General features: G+C 45.9%; 1 protein-coding gene across 2 annotated transcripts in view; it reads right to left on the reverse strand.

The window, feature by feature from the left end:
- myo9ab (myosin IXAb) overlaps positions 1 to 15921 on the reverse strand; it is a 68644-nt gene extending 52723 nt beyond the window's left edge. For both annotated transcript variants that reach the window (XM_061282610.1, XM_061282608.1), the window contains exons 1-2: positions 15566 to 15921; positions 3509 to 4482 (exon numbers count right to left, since the gene is read on the reverse strand). In XM_061282610.1, the coding sequence (XP_061138594.1) occupies positions 3509 to 4411 (903 nt within the window). In that variant the 5' untranslated portion in view covers positions 4412 to 4482; positions 15566 to 15921. The remainder of the gene's footprint in view (positions 1 to 3508; positions 4483 to 15565) is intronic.
- Positions 15922 to 16014: the final 93 nt, after the last annotated feature.

A 16014-nucleotide genomic window follows, 5' to 3' on the forward strand; every position in this document is an offset into this window, starting at 1 on the left:
GAGGCCACAACAACAGCCTGTCATCTGGACTCGGCTAGCACCGCGCAATTGGGCTCGGCGGCCCAGAAAGCTTTTGCAGAAGGTTGATAAACAACACAAGTCAAGGCAGAAACGTGAGTGAACATCTCAAGTTCAACAGAGCCATTAGAAGACGACATTGACATTGAGCGCCAACTAATCGTTTCTTCCAACGTGCGCATTTGCGGGCGTCACTTAGGCACATGGCAATTAGAGTAATAGTGGGACTCAAACACCTGATGCCTCAGGAGACATCTGTCGCCACTTTGGAGGCGGAACCACGCAAAGCGTCTTCATGCAGACGACGTGTGTTACATTGCTTGAACAGTTGCTGGGGGGGGGGGGGTGAATCATCTCATCTCGGTGTTGACTATGAAGTCATCGCAATAGAAAACGAATTTGTGACATGTGTCGTCATTTTCAAGCAACATTGAGCAGTTTCACCCCAAGCAGCTGCACTGGAAGATGTCAGCCGTCAGCCGTCAGCCGCCTTGACGTTTGCCAGATGATGAAGCGTAAATAAAAAGCTAGCGAGCGAGCGATCGAATTGCCCGTCAATTCTGCTGCGTGCGGACAACACCTTCACGTGCATCCTAACAGCTCAACTCAACAATTAAAAAAAAAAAAAAAAAGGTCCTGAATTGACCGGGTTGTTTCGTCATCTCGCAAAACTTCCCCAATGATTTTTCATAGTCCATAATCCATTTTTGATTTTGTAATCCAGGACGGATTAGTCAACATTTCATGATCTTTTTTTTTTTTTGTGCCATCAATGCAGAGATTGAGCAAACTCGGTTTCTAGGTCACATGGCCTGGATATACTTGTCATATCATACGCGCTAAATATAGGCCACGGGAGCTTTCCATTTCACGAGCTGCGGCATCCCGAGGCCAGAGGACCAACCTGCTGCCTTCTCGTTGTATTTCGTCTGGGCTTTTGTCACCTCCGCCTCTAATTTAGAACATACGAGCGGGAAGTGAAGCCCCGGGAACGAGAGTGAGACAGCTGCACGCCAGCCGGACTGCTGGGAATAACCGACCGACTAAATGAAGTCCAATGAGCCTTTGGTTTTGGAGAGAGCACACGATTCACAGCCACGATTACCGTAAATTCCGGACTATAAACCGCACCGGACTATAAGGCGCACCAGCTAAAATTGGGGGATATTTTAGTTTTTTTCTTATATAAGCCGCACCAGACTATAAACCGCACGTGCACACACGTTTTTTACAAAGAAAGACCGTTCACAGAAAGCCTTTTTAAAGTTTTAATAACATACTTTAACATTTCTTTCCAAACACTGCCCTTGACGCGGCAGTAATGCCGCAGCAACACGGAAGTAACACAAGACTAATAGGGCTGGATTAAAAAAAACATAACTAGTAGAAGTCACTGAGACGCGGCGGTAACACAACAGCAACACGGTAGTACAGCACCAACAGGGCTCGTTAAAAAACATACCAGTAAAAGTAAAAAAAGAGCTTCATCGTCTTCATCTTCCTCCTGTGCACTGAAACCATCGAAGTCTTCCTCCTCAGTGTCCGATTGGAATAGCGTTAGATATCCTTCGCCTCACAATTTCTCAGGCTCTCTTTCGTTGTCGCTTTTATGCATTTCTTCGAGTGTGATGAGGGTCTGTTCATGCAAATTTTATTCATGCACAAAGCGCTAAATTACATTAAACTAGCGAGCGACACGTATAGCTCCAGAGTAGACGGGACCACGAAATAAAGAAAAAGGGTGACGCAACACAATGTCATCAACATCGACTGCCTTTAGCTTAAAAGCGGCATCATATGCATTTCTTTTGTCCCCCATAATGACGGTTTGTGTATAAAAGCTCCCTTTCAGTAATGTCCGTCTTGATCTCATTCTGTCTCTTCTTCGTGTAAATTATACGCCTATCAAAACACAAACTAGCACGTCTTCTTCGGCGCATTATCTCTTCTTCGTCTGTCTCGCTCTTGCTTCCTGCTAGAGCGCCCCCTGGAGGCCGTAAAAATCCATAAATACGCGGCGCCGCCATTTAAGCTTCGGGGTTCAAAGTAACCTTCTGAATAAAATACATTAAAAGTTCACGTTCATTACAACTTGTTTTTGGTGAGCAAAATGTCAGAAGAATTGAATTTAAATGCTGATTGATTGGGTTTTAATACAATGCAGATGGTCCAAACAGCGCCACTGCTTTGTGTAATCTCTCAGTCACATGGCAGAGTAAGAGAAAGGGTTAAGAGCCATTTGACGCAGGTCACCTAGCGTGCCTTCCTCCTAAAGCTCATAATAGTCACAAGCAACACAGCCAGAATAAGCAGCAGCCATAGTAGTGTTTCAAAATAGTATTTTTGTTGTTGTTTTTTTCTTCAAGATACCGCAGTGTATAAAAGTGATCAAGTAGGGCTGTAACGATTCATCCATACACATCGATTAATCGATATAATGCTCTACGATTTATTGGCATCGATGCTAAATGTAAACATCGATTTATATCGCCGTGTTTGACCTCGGGCATTAGACGCGACTTTATTTTGAAATCCAGTTCATTGTTGCTTGCGTCCTCTTTCCGGGAGCAGTGCGCGCGGCGTTGTTGTGTTGTGAGCAGAGCAGGCACGTGAAAGGGGAGTCGACAACTAGTACGCGGCTCCTGGGCTGGTGCTATGGCTAGTGTCCAAAGTGACGAGGAAATTTGCTCCCCTTTAGGCTTCAAGTCATTCGTTTGGAAGCACTTTGGATTCCAAAGAAAAGATGGCTCAACGGACAAGACACGTGCAGTTTGTAAATCCTGCCATGCGGTGATCAAATATTCAGGGAGCACAAATCTCGCCGCACATTTAAAGAAAAAACACGACATCAAAGTTCAGTGTTAAAATAAGCACTTTGTATACTACAATACTCTTGTAATTTCCTAAATAAAGAGTTTGCAGTACCTTGTTGATTTTGCGTATGAATTGTTATAAATCAGGATATTGTTCTATATTTTTTATTAAAAAAAAGAAAATCGATCGTAGAGCACTATATTGCGATATATCGTGAATGAATCGCAGCAGGCTTTAAGATATCGGCAAATATCGTATCATAGTTCTTTGTATCGATATGATATCGTATCGTGACAAAACCCGTGATTTTCACCCCTATGATCAAGTCATCACAAAAATCACGAAGAAATCCTTATATAAATCGCACCTGACTATAAGCCGCAGGGTTCAAAATTTTGGAAAAAAGTCGCGGCTTATAGTTCGGAATTTACGGTACCTGCTGTCTTTTTTTTTTTTTACTCGCTGTGCTGATTTTGAGCAGATTGAGTTAATTTTATTCTAGGTTGCTGATTGGGTGGGTTGAATACAAATGAGTCGTTCTTTGCAGAGGATAAAGAATATGTGCCCGCCAGTACACCAACAAAACAAAAAAATGTTGGCGTCCAAAGGACGGCTCAAGGCAGGACTGCGTTTGCTCGGACAGGCGCAAAAAAAGTGCAGCGTCGTTGCGTCTTACCTCCAGCACGGGCCCCGCCCCCAGGATGATCTGCTCCACGCCGCTAGCGAAGCCCTTCTGGCTGAGGGCGGTCAGGTGGTGAATGAGAAAGTTGGTGCTCTGCGTCTTGCCAGAGCCGCTCTCGCCCGAGATGACGATGCACTGGTTGTGGCGGCGCTGCAGCATGGCGTGGTAGGCCACGTCGGCCACGGCGTAGATGTGCGGCTCCAGCTTGCCCAGCGTGTGATTGTCGTAGAGCTTGACGTACTTGGGGTTGTAGATGGGCAGGAACTGGAAGGGGTTGACCACAATGAGGATACTCCCCACGTAGGTGTAGATCTTCTCTTGGCGGAAATGTGCCCGCAGGCTCTCCAAGAGGGCGTGCTCCGTCAGTTCGGGGAGAGCGCACAAATCCGTCGGGGGGTTGCTCCCCGCCGGTTGGGGGAGGAAGCCGCGCTCTACCATGCGGCGGCGCTCCTGCGTCACCCGCAGCCACATCTGGAGGCTGCCGCCGTAGTGGATGGAACCGTCCAGGTTCTTTTCGCGCAGGAGGAAGCGGTAATCGTCGCCGCTGCCCAGCCCGCCGGGGTTCTCCAAGGCGCTCCTGGGCCACAGCATCATGCGCTGCACGGGGCAGTCGCCGGGGTTGAGGATCCACTCCTCGCCGCCAAACTCCTTCACCTCGGCCAGCACGTAGCATTTGGTGCGCTCCAGGCGCAGCCGCTCGATGAGGCACTCGATGGCCTCGGCCGCTGTGGTGTTCTTGCGGGCGCTGACGGGGCAGTAGATGGTGCCCTCGGCCAGGGAGCCCGGGTAGACGCGAAGGCTGAACTCCTGGTCCTCCAGGCGCCGCCGCATGCTGCCGCTGGCGGTGGCCATGTTGGCGCTGCTGGCGTAGCTGCAGCTGCCATCTTGTAAGCTCATGGTGGCACAGCAGCTCCCATCAGCGCTGCGCTCTCGCCGGGCACGCTGGCAGCAACTCAGGACATCCCAACCTGAAGGAGACAAAGCCTGGTTGGTGAAAAAGCACGTGCTGGGATACTGGTGAATTTTTTAAAATATTTTTAATTCATTATTGACAACTCATTCATTAATGCATTTCTCTCTGGCCGTCAATTAGGGCTCCATATTATTGGGAAAATATCATTCAGCCCTAGAGTCAATCAAATGCGTATTTTCACTATTTGTGAAAATAAATCCATTCCAAACACTCATTTTTAATCAGAAATAATCGAAGTAGCATCTATCGTGGGAAACCAGCCGAGTCGTCACATGGTGGCAACCACTCAATAAACTCTCTGTCGGGGTGCTGAGGGGGAACGATGAATGCAGTGAAAACCAAGTCCGCAGGCACATGAAGTGATGCGCAACAACAAGATGCTTTATGCATTGACGGCGTGCCACTGCCGTAAAACCATTATGCGTGTGTGCGCATGTGTGATCATGTGACAACCCAGAGAACAGAATCCCGCCAAGTGCGAAGATTAACAGCTGCCACCTTCCGCACAAAAGTGGCTGTAATGAACCAAACAATGGACTAATTCACCGACCGCTCACTTCCTTGTCTATAGTGGCCAGTCTCACACACACACACACACACACAGGTTGATTGATGCTAACAAGGGCAGTGACCAATGTCGCTACAATGAAGCACAAGACTGATTACAACATACTGTACAAGGGTTATTTCAAAGGCAACATGTCGCTACATTAGTTAGCTTTCGTTAATTTCACAGGCCTCGGAATCATTTCTGTCATCTTCAAGTTCCTGTAGTTTTCTTTACTTTGCTGAACCCAACAGGATTTTTTTTCCAAACCTGTGGAACCTGAAGAGAACCTAACATTTAGGAAAGCCTGAGCTGGGATTCGACCGCAGAACTACAAAACTATGAAGCAGATGGTTGGTAAACGGTCCACTATGCCCCTATGGAAAAAATAGTGTCTTGGTTGAACTCAACCAAAGACCTCAAGGGAGCTTCTGTGAGCTCCTGAGAGGCGTCTCCTTCCACGCTTCGCCCACCCTTCGTGGAGCAAACACACAGCTGACAAAGAGGCCGACTGTGATCCGCGACGAGACAGGGCCCGATTCCAAAACCAGATAAAGTGAGCGACTGAGGCCGCGACAACTCTCGCTTTATGTCCAATCAAAAGGAACAAAATGGAAGACAAACAAGATGACCCAAGGAAGCGACAAGCTCTTCATTGACTTCAAATGTCGGCCTTGCGAGTCACACCAGTCATGCGCTAGTAGAAACAATTCAACATGTATTTAAAATTTCGGTAGGTCACAGTGTTCAGAAAATAGTTTTTTGTAAAAGATACTCAACAAAGACAAGAGTATTGGTCCCAAAATAATTGCTCATAACCTTGCTGTTGTCGTAGATCGCCAACAAACATTTGGCTAGCTGTAATTGCTAATGTGCTTATTTGAATAATTCTATGTAAAAAAAAAATCGGGCTTTGAATCAGCAGGCTAACATAGCAACGGTTGCTAAGCTAGAGTTCATGACCCTAAGACGCAGGCCTCTGATTAGCATATTGCCGTTTGTTTGAGTTGCTGTAACAAGTTAGCTAACCGCTGTGACAGCCATGTTGGGAGGGGCGACTTTGCCATTAAAGGCAATGTGTGGACATGAAAAGTTTTCAGCGACAGTAAAAATGTATGCTAGCTGCTGCCCTGGCTACTGTGAATTTCTGGAGAACAAGCTGTCAGAAATGTAAAGATGCCCTTTAGGAAATAAAGGATATTACAGATTACCATACGATAAAGCTAAAGCCCTACTTCGAGTAATGGTTTATTTTTTAGGGGATGTGAGTAGGGGGCGGGGTCATAAGCGATAAGTCCCACTGAATTGACTATAATGCTTCTCAAAATCCACTCGACGACCATGAAACACACAGCCTTTTAGGAACAGAAAAGCTATTTGTCTGTTTATGTGAAAACAAAAACAAATTGAGATGTCCTTGAAGACCAGAACGTTCCTGGTTTCTTTTTGCCTTTATACTATAAGTTCATTTGAAAAACAAACCAGTTCTGGTCTGAATCGTTCTTATCCTCCTCTTCCGCTCCCCTCCCTCATTCTTGCTCTGTGGCCTGCATTCAGTTCTCACCAGTGTAACAGCAATAAACACCGAACCTCAGCATTCCTCAACACGCGCATGCGCGCACGCACGCACGCACGCACACACACTAGCACATATATAAACATACACCGATTGCACTTCAAATCTTTTGACACAGGAAGTGTGTTTTCCTGCCTGAGCCCAAACTCAGACTGGTACTGTAAACTCAAAGAAATGGATCATTGCGGGAATTACATCATGGCACAAAACACATAAACTACACGTGCATGCACTAACACATACACTAACCGACTCACTCACTCACTCACTCACTCACTCACTCACTCACTCACTCACTCACTCACTCACTCACTCACTCACTCACTCACTCACTCACTCACTCACTCACTCACTCACGGATTTAATCAAAGCACAAAACTTTCTTACAAAAGACTGCTGGCTTATTGATAGAAAAATGCCATAGATGAGCTAATGAAATTGTCACTGAGAGCTTTAACTCACTCACGGAATTGCTGTCTTATGTCACAATTAAACAGATTAATAGAATAATGAAAAGTTTGTCATAACAAATGAGTGCCGAGTCATTGGAGGCTCTGCTCGTTTGAGATGCCACAACAACAAAAAATATGTCACCAAAGCGACACACACATACACACACACACACACACACACAAACACACACACACACAGGTCCCAAAGTGCATTGTGGCGTCACTAACATTGCAACAGCGTCCTGTTCTGGGATGACGTCATCCCGAAAGCGAAGGTATTGATTTAAAACCCCAACCCTGTAAAAGGGACAGCCAGGCGACCACGATTGTGAGTGATGTGAGTCACCCCGCTCACTCTTTGTTTGAGCTTCTGCCCTCTGAGAAGAGGTACAGGAGCCTGCGCTCCCGCACCACCAGACTCTCAAACAGCTTCATACTCCAGGCTGTTAGGATCCTGAACTCGCTTCCCCGTTCTGCGTAGCGTCCTGTACTTTTGCGCTCTGCTTACTGTCTGCTGTATGCACACTGGCTCCGTTTTGCTCCTCTTATTTGTTGTGTTATCGGTTTATTTATTATTTATTATCACTCTTATTATTTATTGTTTGTGCCTTCTTGTTTTTATATTGTGTCGTTTATTTGTATGTCTATCGTGTAATATGTCTCGTCACCGTGGGATAGAGAAAACGTAATTTCGATCTCTTTGTGTGTCTCGGCATGTGAAGAAGTTGACAATAAAGTAGACTTTGACTTTGATCTGTTGCCATGGTTACCGCCACACACTTGCTTGAAATCAATTTGAGCAACACTTTGGAAGGAGGGCCAAAATGCAAAAATGTAATCACTTCATTGGATGAAGAGCTTGTTTCATATTCTGATCAACTTTATTTTTAAACTCTTCTATTTCTATTTATACTGCATACATTATATATATTTTATTATTATTTATTTTCATTGGATTTATTATTAGTAGTAGTATTAGTAGTAGTAGTAATAATAATAATAATAATTATTATTATTATTGTGGCTTTCTAGATTTCATTAATAAATGATCCAGAATTCATATCATGCGCTCTAAATTTTATTTGTAATTGATTCAGTTGTAGTTTTGTATTTTCATGAAGTGTTAACATAAGTATTGACTGTAACCACAACGGCAGCGGGGGCAGGGGGCGGGTCCTAACGCCTCCCTAATACCTCCATCATTTTCATTGATCCGCCGGTTAGCCACGTGCCTTTCTGCGGGGACGATGATCAATATCAACTTCTGGTTTCTGCGCATTAAAACGATCGATACGGAGATGAGATCAATGTTCCCTCTAATTTTCAAGTGTCTGTGCAAACACACACGCTCCCTGTGCACACTGTGGACCATTGTGTGCAACACCAGATTAAATGAATGAATGAATGAATGAATGAATGAATGAATGAATGAATGAATGAATGAATGAATGAACGAACAAATTAATTATTGTCAACGGGAACTTTAACATACTCGGGGTCGGAATTTGTTTTGTGTGACAGCTCGTTCCTTTTCTGTCGGTCTTTTGCGCTCTCCCACAATAATGCATCGATCCCCTGTCCCATCTTGAGTCTTTGTACAACTCCAGCAGCTTTCAAATGTAATTTCTGTCGAAGGTGACGCTTGAGGTAGCCAAACTTCCATTCAGTCCATATTTTTCCCTCCGTAAACTTGCCCGCCACTTTGGCTTCACTGCATGTTTTGCATAGTAGACCATTCTCACTCAAAAAAGAGAAAATCACACCCAGCTTCACCGTTTGTTCTTTTATTTGCACACACTCCGACAACCATTCCATCTTAAAAGAACCCCTGCATCTCTTATTTACAGTACTTTGGCTTGACCAGTGGATGCGTCGCTGCTCGTTCGTTTTGTCATGATAAGGGGTTAGCTAACTTAGCATTTGCATCTCTTGACTCCGCCACAGGGTTGTTAGCTAGCAAACCTGCACGAGACGGATGGGCAGGAGACATTTTTAGGCACTGTCAATGCTATGATTGGCTATGTAGCGTAAGTGAACCATATAACCTTGGATGGTCAATCACTGATTTGCACTATAGAAAGGCACAGAAAGAAAGTCATTGGTCCACTTAATTAGATTAGATTACGTCTAACATTAGATACTGAGCAATTAGTGTATGCTGAATTTTATTTTGTGTGCAGCATGTTGTTTCTTGTGCGCAGAGACTTCGCGAGCAGTGCGCAATTGCGCAGCTGCGCAGCTTAGAGGGAACACTGGATGAGATTAAATTTTTGGAACACTGCGGCACATCATGCTAGAGTTTTTTTTTTTATTTAGCTGGGCCGCGCTCCAAAACGCACTCGAGAGGAGCGCAACAAAATAACAACTCAGTGCGAGGAGACGCAACATTGACCGACGGCGCTCAAAACCGCACAACGTGTTTAGTTCTTGGGGAAAACCCTACTATTCAGTGTCGTAGCCAAGCGGGGGCGAGCCGGGGCGGCGCCCCGGTTAGGACTCCCTGCACCCCGGTTGGAAAAAAAAATCGAGCTTTTGCGATTCTTCATTTTCATGCCGTTTTTTTCTTTCGGTCTTGCGCTATTCTATGTGCGCGATGTTATCCATTCACCGTTTGCCTCCCGGACCCGGATGTTGTTTTAGCGATCAGCAAACGGCGTGGGTGATGTTCGATTTCCATTCCTGTGGGCGCGCGCCCCTACTGGAAAAATTCCTGGCTACGCCACTGCCACTATTGTGCGGATATGACGTTTTTTTTTTTTTTTTTTTTTTTATGAACCTTTTCACCACGACGTCACAAGTGGCAAAAGCTCAAGTGATTTTTCAGAGCGGGACTATAGGGGAAAAAAACCCAACTGAAATGATCAGGATTCAAATGTCTCCGTCCAAAAATATGTCACGGGATGTAAACAAAACGATCATAGATCTACGTATACCATTTGTCCCATCTTCTTTTATCAAGGGATCAGCCAGACTGCAAATATGCAATGGTCAACTGCGCTGTTACTTTGCTGACAGTTTTCTGTTTTTAGACGCATCACAGCAGGAAGCGCCGACAACTCAGACGAGAGCCGTAACTGTCAGCGAGGTCAGAGTTCTTCTCTTGACCCCTAAAACATTTTGTCAGAGCACAGGAACTTGACTTCTTTCATTTTTCCTACTTTTGCCATCATCTGTGCAACATGGGTTAGTTTCACACTCGCAAAAAAAAACTGGTTTCTGATTAAAAGGTAGAGAGAATGAGTTTTATCTGTCAACCAGAACCAACGCTAATATTAATCTTGCTGATGTGAAACACAAAGCGATGCAATGGTGCCATTTGCCAAACAGTGATTCATATACCCAGATTTTACAGACCCTCTTGCACGCCTACACGTTGAAACATGTGCTTGACAGACATATTTGTTGATGGCAGTAAATGGTTGGATTTTGATCAACGAGTATAAACGTCCACAGTAGTGAATGAGTTATATAATTGTGCCTTGGTGTCTATTGTTTAGAAGCATTATGAAACGGTTGGTGCTTTTATACAAAAGTGGGCTTTGTATCCAAGTGTCAAGGTCCTCTTTTTGGTTGAGCTGTGTGGTCACTTTCACTTCCACTTTGGAGGCGCTCGTGTCGCATCACTTCCTGCCTGGGTTACTCCAAATCATCAGAGAAGCTGTGTTTCCCCTAGTCATGGAGAAACCAGAACGAGTTGAAACTCACTCGCAGTCTCATCCTCAAATAACTTCTAAAGACTTGAAATCCAAATTTACGCTTAGTCATCATTTTTACCCTAACCCTATTTGAAACACTTGGCCCAATAATCATCATCATCATCATCATCATCATCATCATCATCATCATCATCCTTGTGATGGTTGCCCTGGCAACAGACCTGGCTCACTCGACCTTTTCCAGCCGCTTATTAGATCCCCTCCTTAAAAAGATCGAAAACAACGCAGGTTTGGAAATCCTTCTGGTGTCCGAGGAACAGATAGGTGGGAGGGGGTGTCGAATTCCATTGGGGGGAATAATATCTCAAACACATACGCCCTAACAAACAGGCTGTGTGTGTGTGTGTGTGTGTGTGCGTGCGTGCGTGCGTGCGTGCGTGTGTGCGTGCGTGCGTGCGCGTGTGCGTGCGTGTGTGTGTGTGTGTGTGTGTGTGTGTGTGTGTGTGTGTGTGTGTGTGTGTGTGTGTGTGTGTGTGTGTGTGTGTGTGTGTGTGTGCGTGCGTGCGTGCGTTTTACTGACGCTGTGTGACGGACGGGATGGTTGCCACCTGCACGACGTGACATGACGACGCGTGAACACATCCGCGTGTGCATGCGTGAGAGGAAAGAGCGCCACGACGAGAATCAATAACAGTTGCAAGAATGCGAATTTAGGGACGAGCCTCGGGGCACATCTCGTTCAAGCGAATCCGTCTCATACCAAAGTTCACACACTTAAAAAGATGCGCCCTGGACAGGTCCCCAACCAATCACAGGGCGCAGAGCGATAAATGTTTCCGTTTAGCAGGCAAGACCTCTCCGATGTCGGTACACGTGCTGAGCGCAGCATAGGAACATCGCAACAATAACAATTGTGGTTTTCATGTGATACTAATGCGGAACGACCTATTTTCCTCAAACGCATTTTTAAAAATTCATCATACAGGCATATATATATATATATAGACAGACGTGTCCATTTTGTATCACAAAGACACACACACACAACATGTAAGAGGTGGCGTGCAGATGCTGCGCCCCCTCCCCCCGCCTTCTTCCAGCCGCCAAATCCACTTAGCGGCCACTGTTGGTGCGCGTGTGTGCGCTTGCGTTCTTCTCAATGGCAGTCGCTGTCCTTCCTACTTGCTCTAATCGACTGTCAATCAGTCAAAGACGAACAGCACTTGCACCTTGGCGGCCTCCCGTGCACCTCAAAGAGTCTCAAATCGTCCAAATACGGAATCACAATAAACGACAAGAAGTGCCGGTTCAATTGAATGCAGCCGAGGCCGACTGTTATTGTGATGACGATCAACAATCAATCAAGTGAGATAGATTAGATCATCACGATGGTCACAATGGAAAACCAATCCATGATGAAGGATTAGAAACAGGGATTAGGCATCAACAAGCGCACGTGTGCGTGTGTGTTTCTGGTTCTTTGCCTTCATTTGAATTAATTAACTGCACTTTGACCACACACACATGCACAGAGCCATTTCAGCGCCATGACAACAGCCGTCGCCACAAACCAATCGCCACCCTCGTCTCATTGTAGCCGGCCAATCAGAGTGCTCGATGCTCCTCACTAGTGGAAAATACTATGATCGATTAATCAAGTTTGCGTTATTTGAGGAGCTATTTGCGTGCAATACGTTCAAAAATCACATTTTCCATCGCATCTCGCCTTCGCCGCACGGCAGTTGAAGAAGGGATGATTCCGATTACTGCGACTTCCTCTAGGACGAATAGTTTCCAAACGCTAAGTGCCTCGCAGGCTGTCGTAAAAGTGGAGCCTCAACCAAGCGTGACGTTTTGCACATCTTTGACAACGAATGAGATTTAATGGCGAGTGTCAGTCGACGCGCAGATGTTGATCATCTGACTGCAACCACCGCGCTACAAAGCGTTTGATTGTCTCCAGACGCTTCACTCTAATCTGCCAGCGTGACGCCATTTGCTTCATATGGCGGATCTCTTCTTTGTGCCAACAACTTCAGATGAACGTACAGTACATACTCTACTCCGGCTCACCTGATAAGGTTTGAGGCAAAAAAAAATTCCACAATCACTAAGTCAAATGATTATGAAGCAGAAAATGAGCAAACAAAGTAGCGCCTAAAGCAAAACACAAAAAAAACGGAGCACAAGACAATTGCGCCACTGACAGAAGATCGACTGAGTGGCCCTAAAACACACCAAATCCAATTTTACTGCAATATTCTTTGTTTTGCCCTGAAGGAAAAATTTGGACTGAAAATGACAATGATGGCATCAAATGAAGATGACCCTGCCCCTGTGGCATTGTGTGGCGCTCTATTAATAGACCTTCTGAGAGATACATAAGGGAACGTGGCGCCAGCACGGTTTACAAAGCCATGACCTCATCTTAGTGTTGGCTTACGCCAAACAAACCTCCGGCGACTTTCCGGCTCGACGGCAAATGTAAAGCTTCAATTTGAAATTGATTCTCGGCCATAACGTAAAATGAGTCCTGCTCAGAAATCGGAAAGCCCAAAGTCAACACATCTGAAACTTGTGTGATGTCCCCCACATTAAACAACGCAGGGAAACTGGGAAATACAAGCCACACTAAAGGCATCAGTTAGAACAAGACTGCCGCAGTCAACTATTTTTCGATTATGCAAGCGATTAATCAGATAACATTTTATTTTGCACGAAACCATTTTTATCTCAGTTATTGTTTTCTAACGACTTGATTGAAGTTTATTTGTGATGGAACAAAACTAAATAACAATTAAGCAATGTAACGTGAAAGATTGATGTTGAGAACGGTTTGAAACCGATTTGGTTAACTGCTGAGGTCATTACGTTGTAAAGTCAAAGCAGATATTTGCAAATGTCTTATTTTGAAGAAACACAAAACACGGTCGGTCCGATTTCGAAAAGGACGACAAATATCACAGACTGTTGATTTGAACAATTTTACATGCAACAATGACTCAAAAAGATGACTCAATTATTAAAATAGTCGTCCACGTGGAACCGAATTCCTGCCTTTCAGCTTGGGGGACGGGAACGATTGCTTGCAATCAGGTACATGATGTTGTCTTTTAGGAGTCATCCAGTGCGTTTGGTCGACAAAAACCCAAACTGCCTGAACACGCTCGCCAGCAGTTTGCCGAGCGAGCGGCACGCTCTTGAGAGAACCCTCATTGCGCAGTCATCTTTGCTGACATTAACATTTCATTTGGCTTATTATGTAAGTGGCAAAGCCTGCGCGAGGCGGGCTGAGCACATCATTCTGACAGCAGGCAGCTGGCCTACAAAGTCACCCACGCACCCCTTATCCCCTCCTCCAAAATCCCTCATGTGAACATGCAACTCAGGGAGACGTCAGAGCTCAACGTGCGTACGTGCCAACGTTGAAAAATCCACGTTGGATTAGGCCGGAAAGGCGGGAATGTAAATTCGGAACTACTACAGCCGGTGTGCCACATGGGTCCGTGCTTGGCCCCAATTATTTCTGGGTTTTCTTAAATGACAGTTAAGTGCTGGCACTTTTGCTTTCTGGAGAAAAACGCGTGACATCCACGTGAAGAGGATCACATGTATTCAAATTGACTAAAAATAATAATTAAAGCCCCGAAGTGATGTCACGGTTGTATTTTGGTACAAATAGCCACAGGCTAGTTGTGAGCTTTTACAAAACCCCCACCCCCCCCACCCGCGTCGAGCGAGTCTATCATGCGAGCTCTCAGACCAGAGACTTGAGGGGCCTCTGTGTCGTCTGGATGAGATGGCCAGTCTCAACTTGTCAACTAGCCCACGGCAGCGTTGTCACACCGGCTGACCAACAAGAACACGAGTCTCCACTGAGCCTAATGTTTGTCTTGGGAATTTGCGACCAAGTCGAAGTACCTGGACAAAAAGTGCGGCTTAAGTTGGAGCCTTCGAGTTGATCATCAGCCAACTGGGAGCAGCATAAGACAGATAGACAGCCGCTATTGTGTACACGGCGATGGTCTCAGCTCCTTTGTACAGCGCTAATACGTCTTGCGTCTTTGTTTTTGCTAGTTTGACGGTTAAACTTCAACTAGGAGGGGGCAATATGCAACTTGAAGCATTTTTTGTGACAATCGCTTGACCCCAGTCTTTCTATCAGACCAGTCGCTGCTAGTTGGGACGCGCGTTGAGTCACTGCCACCATTGTATGTCAAGTGTGCGAGCGCAAGTTAAAGAAAACATAAATCAGACAAAAGATGACTTATATCTCAAAAATCATGCAAGATTGGACCTCAAGGCACAAGTATATGAGGATTATAGTAAGAAGCCCCAAACAGCTTGAGAGCCCGTGAGAGTCCAATATGATGCTAGCAATGAATGACTTGCATTTGCGGCTTCATTTTACAATCACTTAGTCTTTCATTTCTAACTCCTCAAGCAACATCACTTGCAAAAATGGGAGGGGGGCATTCACATCAGAACCTTGCTTGATTTATTTCTTTTTTGGGGGGGGGGGGCTGCAAAGGAGATTGGAAGCACCCCCCTCCCTTCTGTCCTTCCCTCCCTCCCTTTAGAAGGGACTGCGACAATATGACTACATGAACACACATTGCTCAGAGCAAAAAAATATAAATGCGCACGTAGACGTTAGGTAAGAAAACCATTTAACATTCAAACAAGGCGGCTGCGACAAGGGGCGCGTGTGTGTGGGGGGGGGGGGGTCATATTCCATCTTTTTGGTTTCATAACCGTATGTGACTGTGGACATGATGACAGCGTGCAACATGATGTCCGCACAGAAAAGAAAAGACAAGGGAAGGAGACTGGTGCTTTGGTCTTACCTTCTCCTCCTCCGCCGCCGCCGCCGCTGCCTCCTCCTCCTCCTCCAGTCCGCCCGAGCGACGAGGAAGAGCGGCCAACCGCCACCGAGTCAGCCGGAGCCCACTGCGGTGCGTCCGGACACGCCAGCCACAATCCGCCGGTCCGATGTGTCGATCATGGAGAATCAAATTCCGGGGGAAAAGCTGCTCCAGTGTCTGTGTGTGTGTGTGTGTGTGTGTGTTTGGAGGATTCTGTCAGAATCTGTCTGCCGTCCTTGCCGTCACTTCACGTCACCTCACACACGTCACACACGCCGCCGTCCTCTCTTCAAGGCTTCCTCAACACAGCTGCACGTGGCCGCGCCGCGCGTTCACGCGTGGGATGCAATAGGGAAGTGGTGAGAAGGTGGGAGGGCGGAGGGGGGGACCCTCCTACGAACACAATAACAAATCAGATTTAGACTAGCAAT

Source organism: Syngnathus typhle, linkage group LG7 (assembly GCF_033458585.1).
Source record: "Syngnathus typhle isolate RoL2023-S1 ecotype Sweden linkage group LG7, RoL_Styp_1.0, whole genome shotgun sequence".
NCBI classification, from domain to species: domain Eukaryota; kingdom Metazoa; phylum Chordata; class Actinopteri; order Syngnathiformes; family Syngnathidae; genus Syngnathus; species Syngnathus typhle.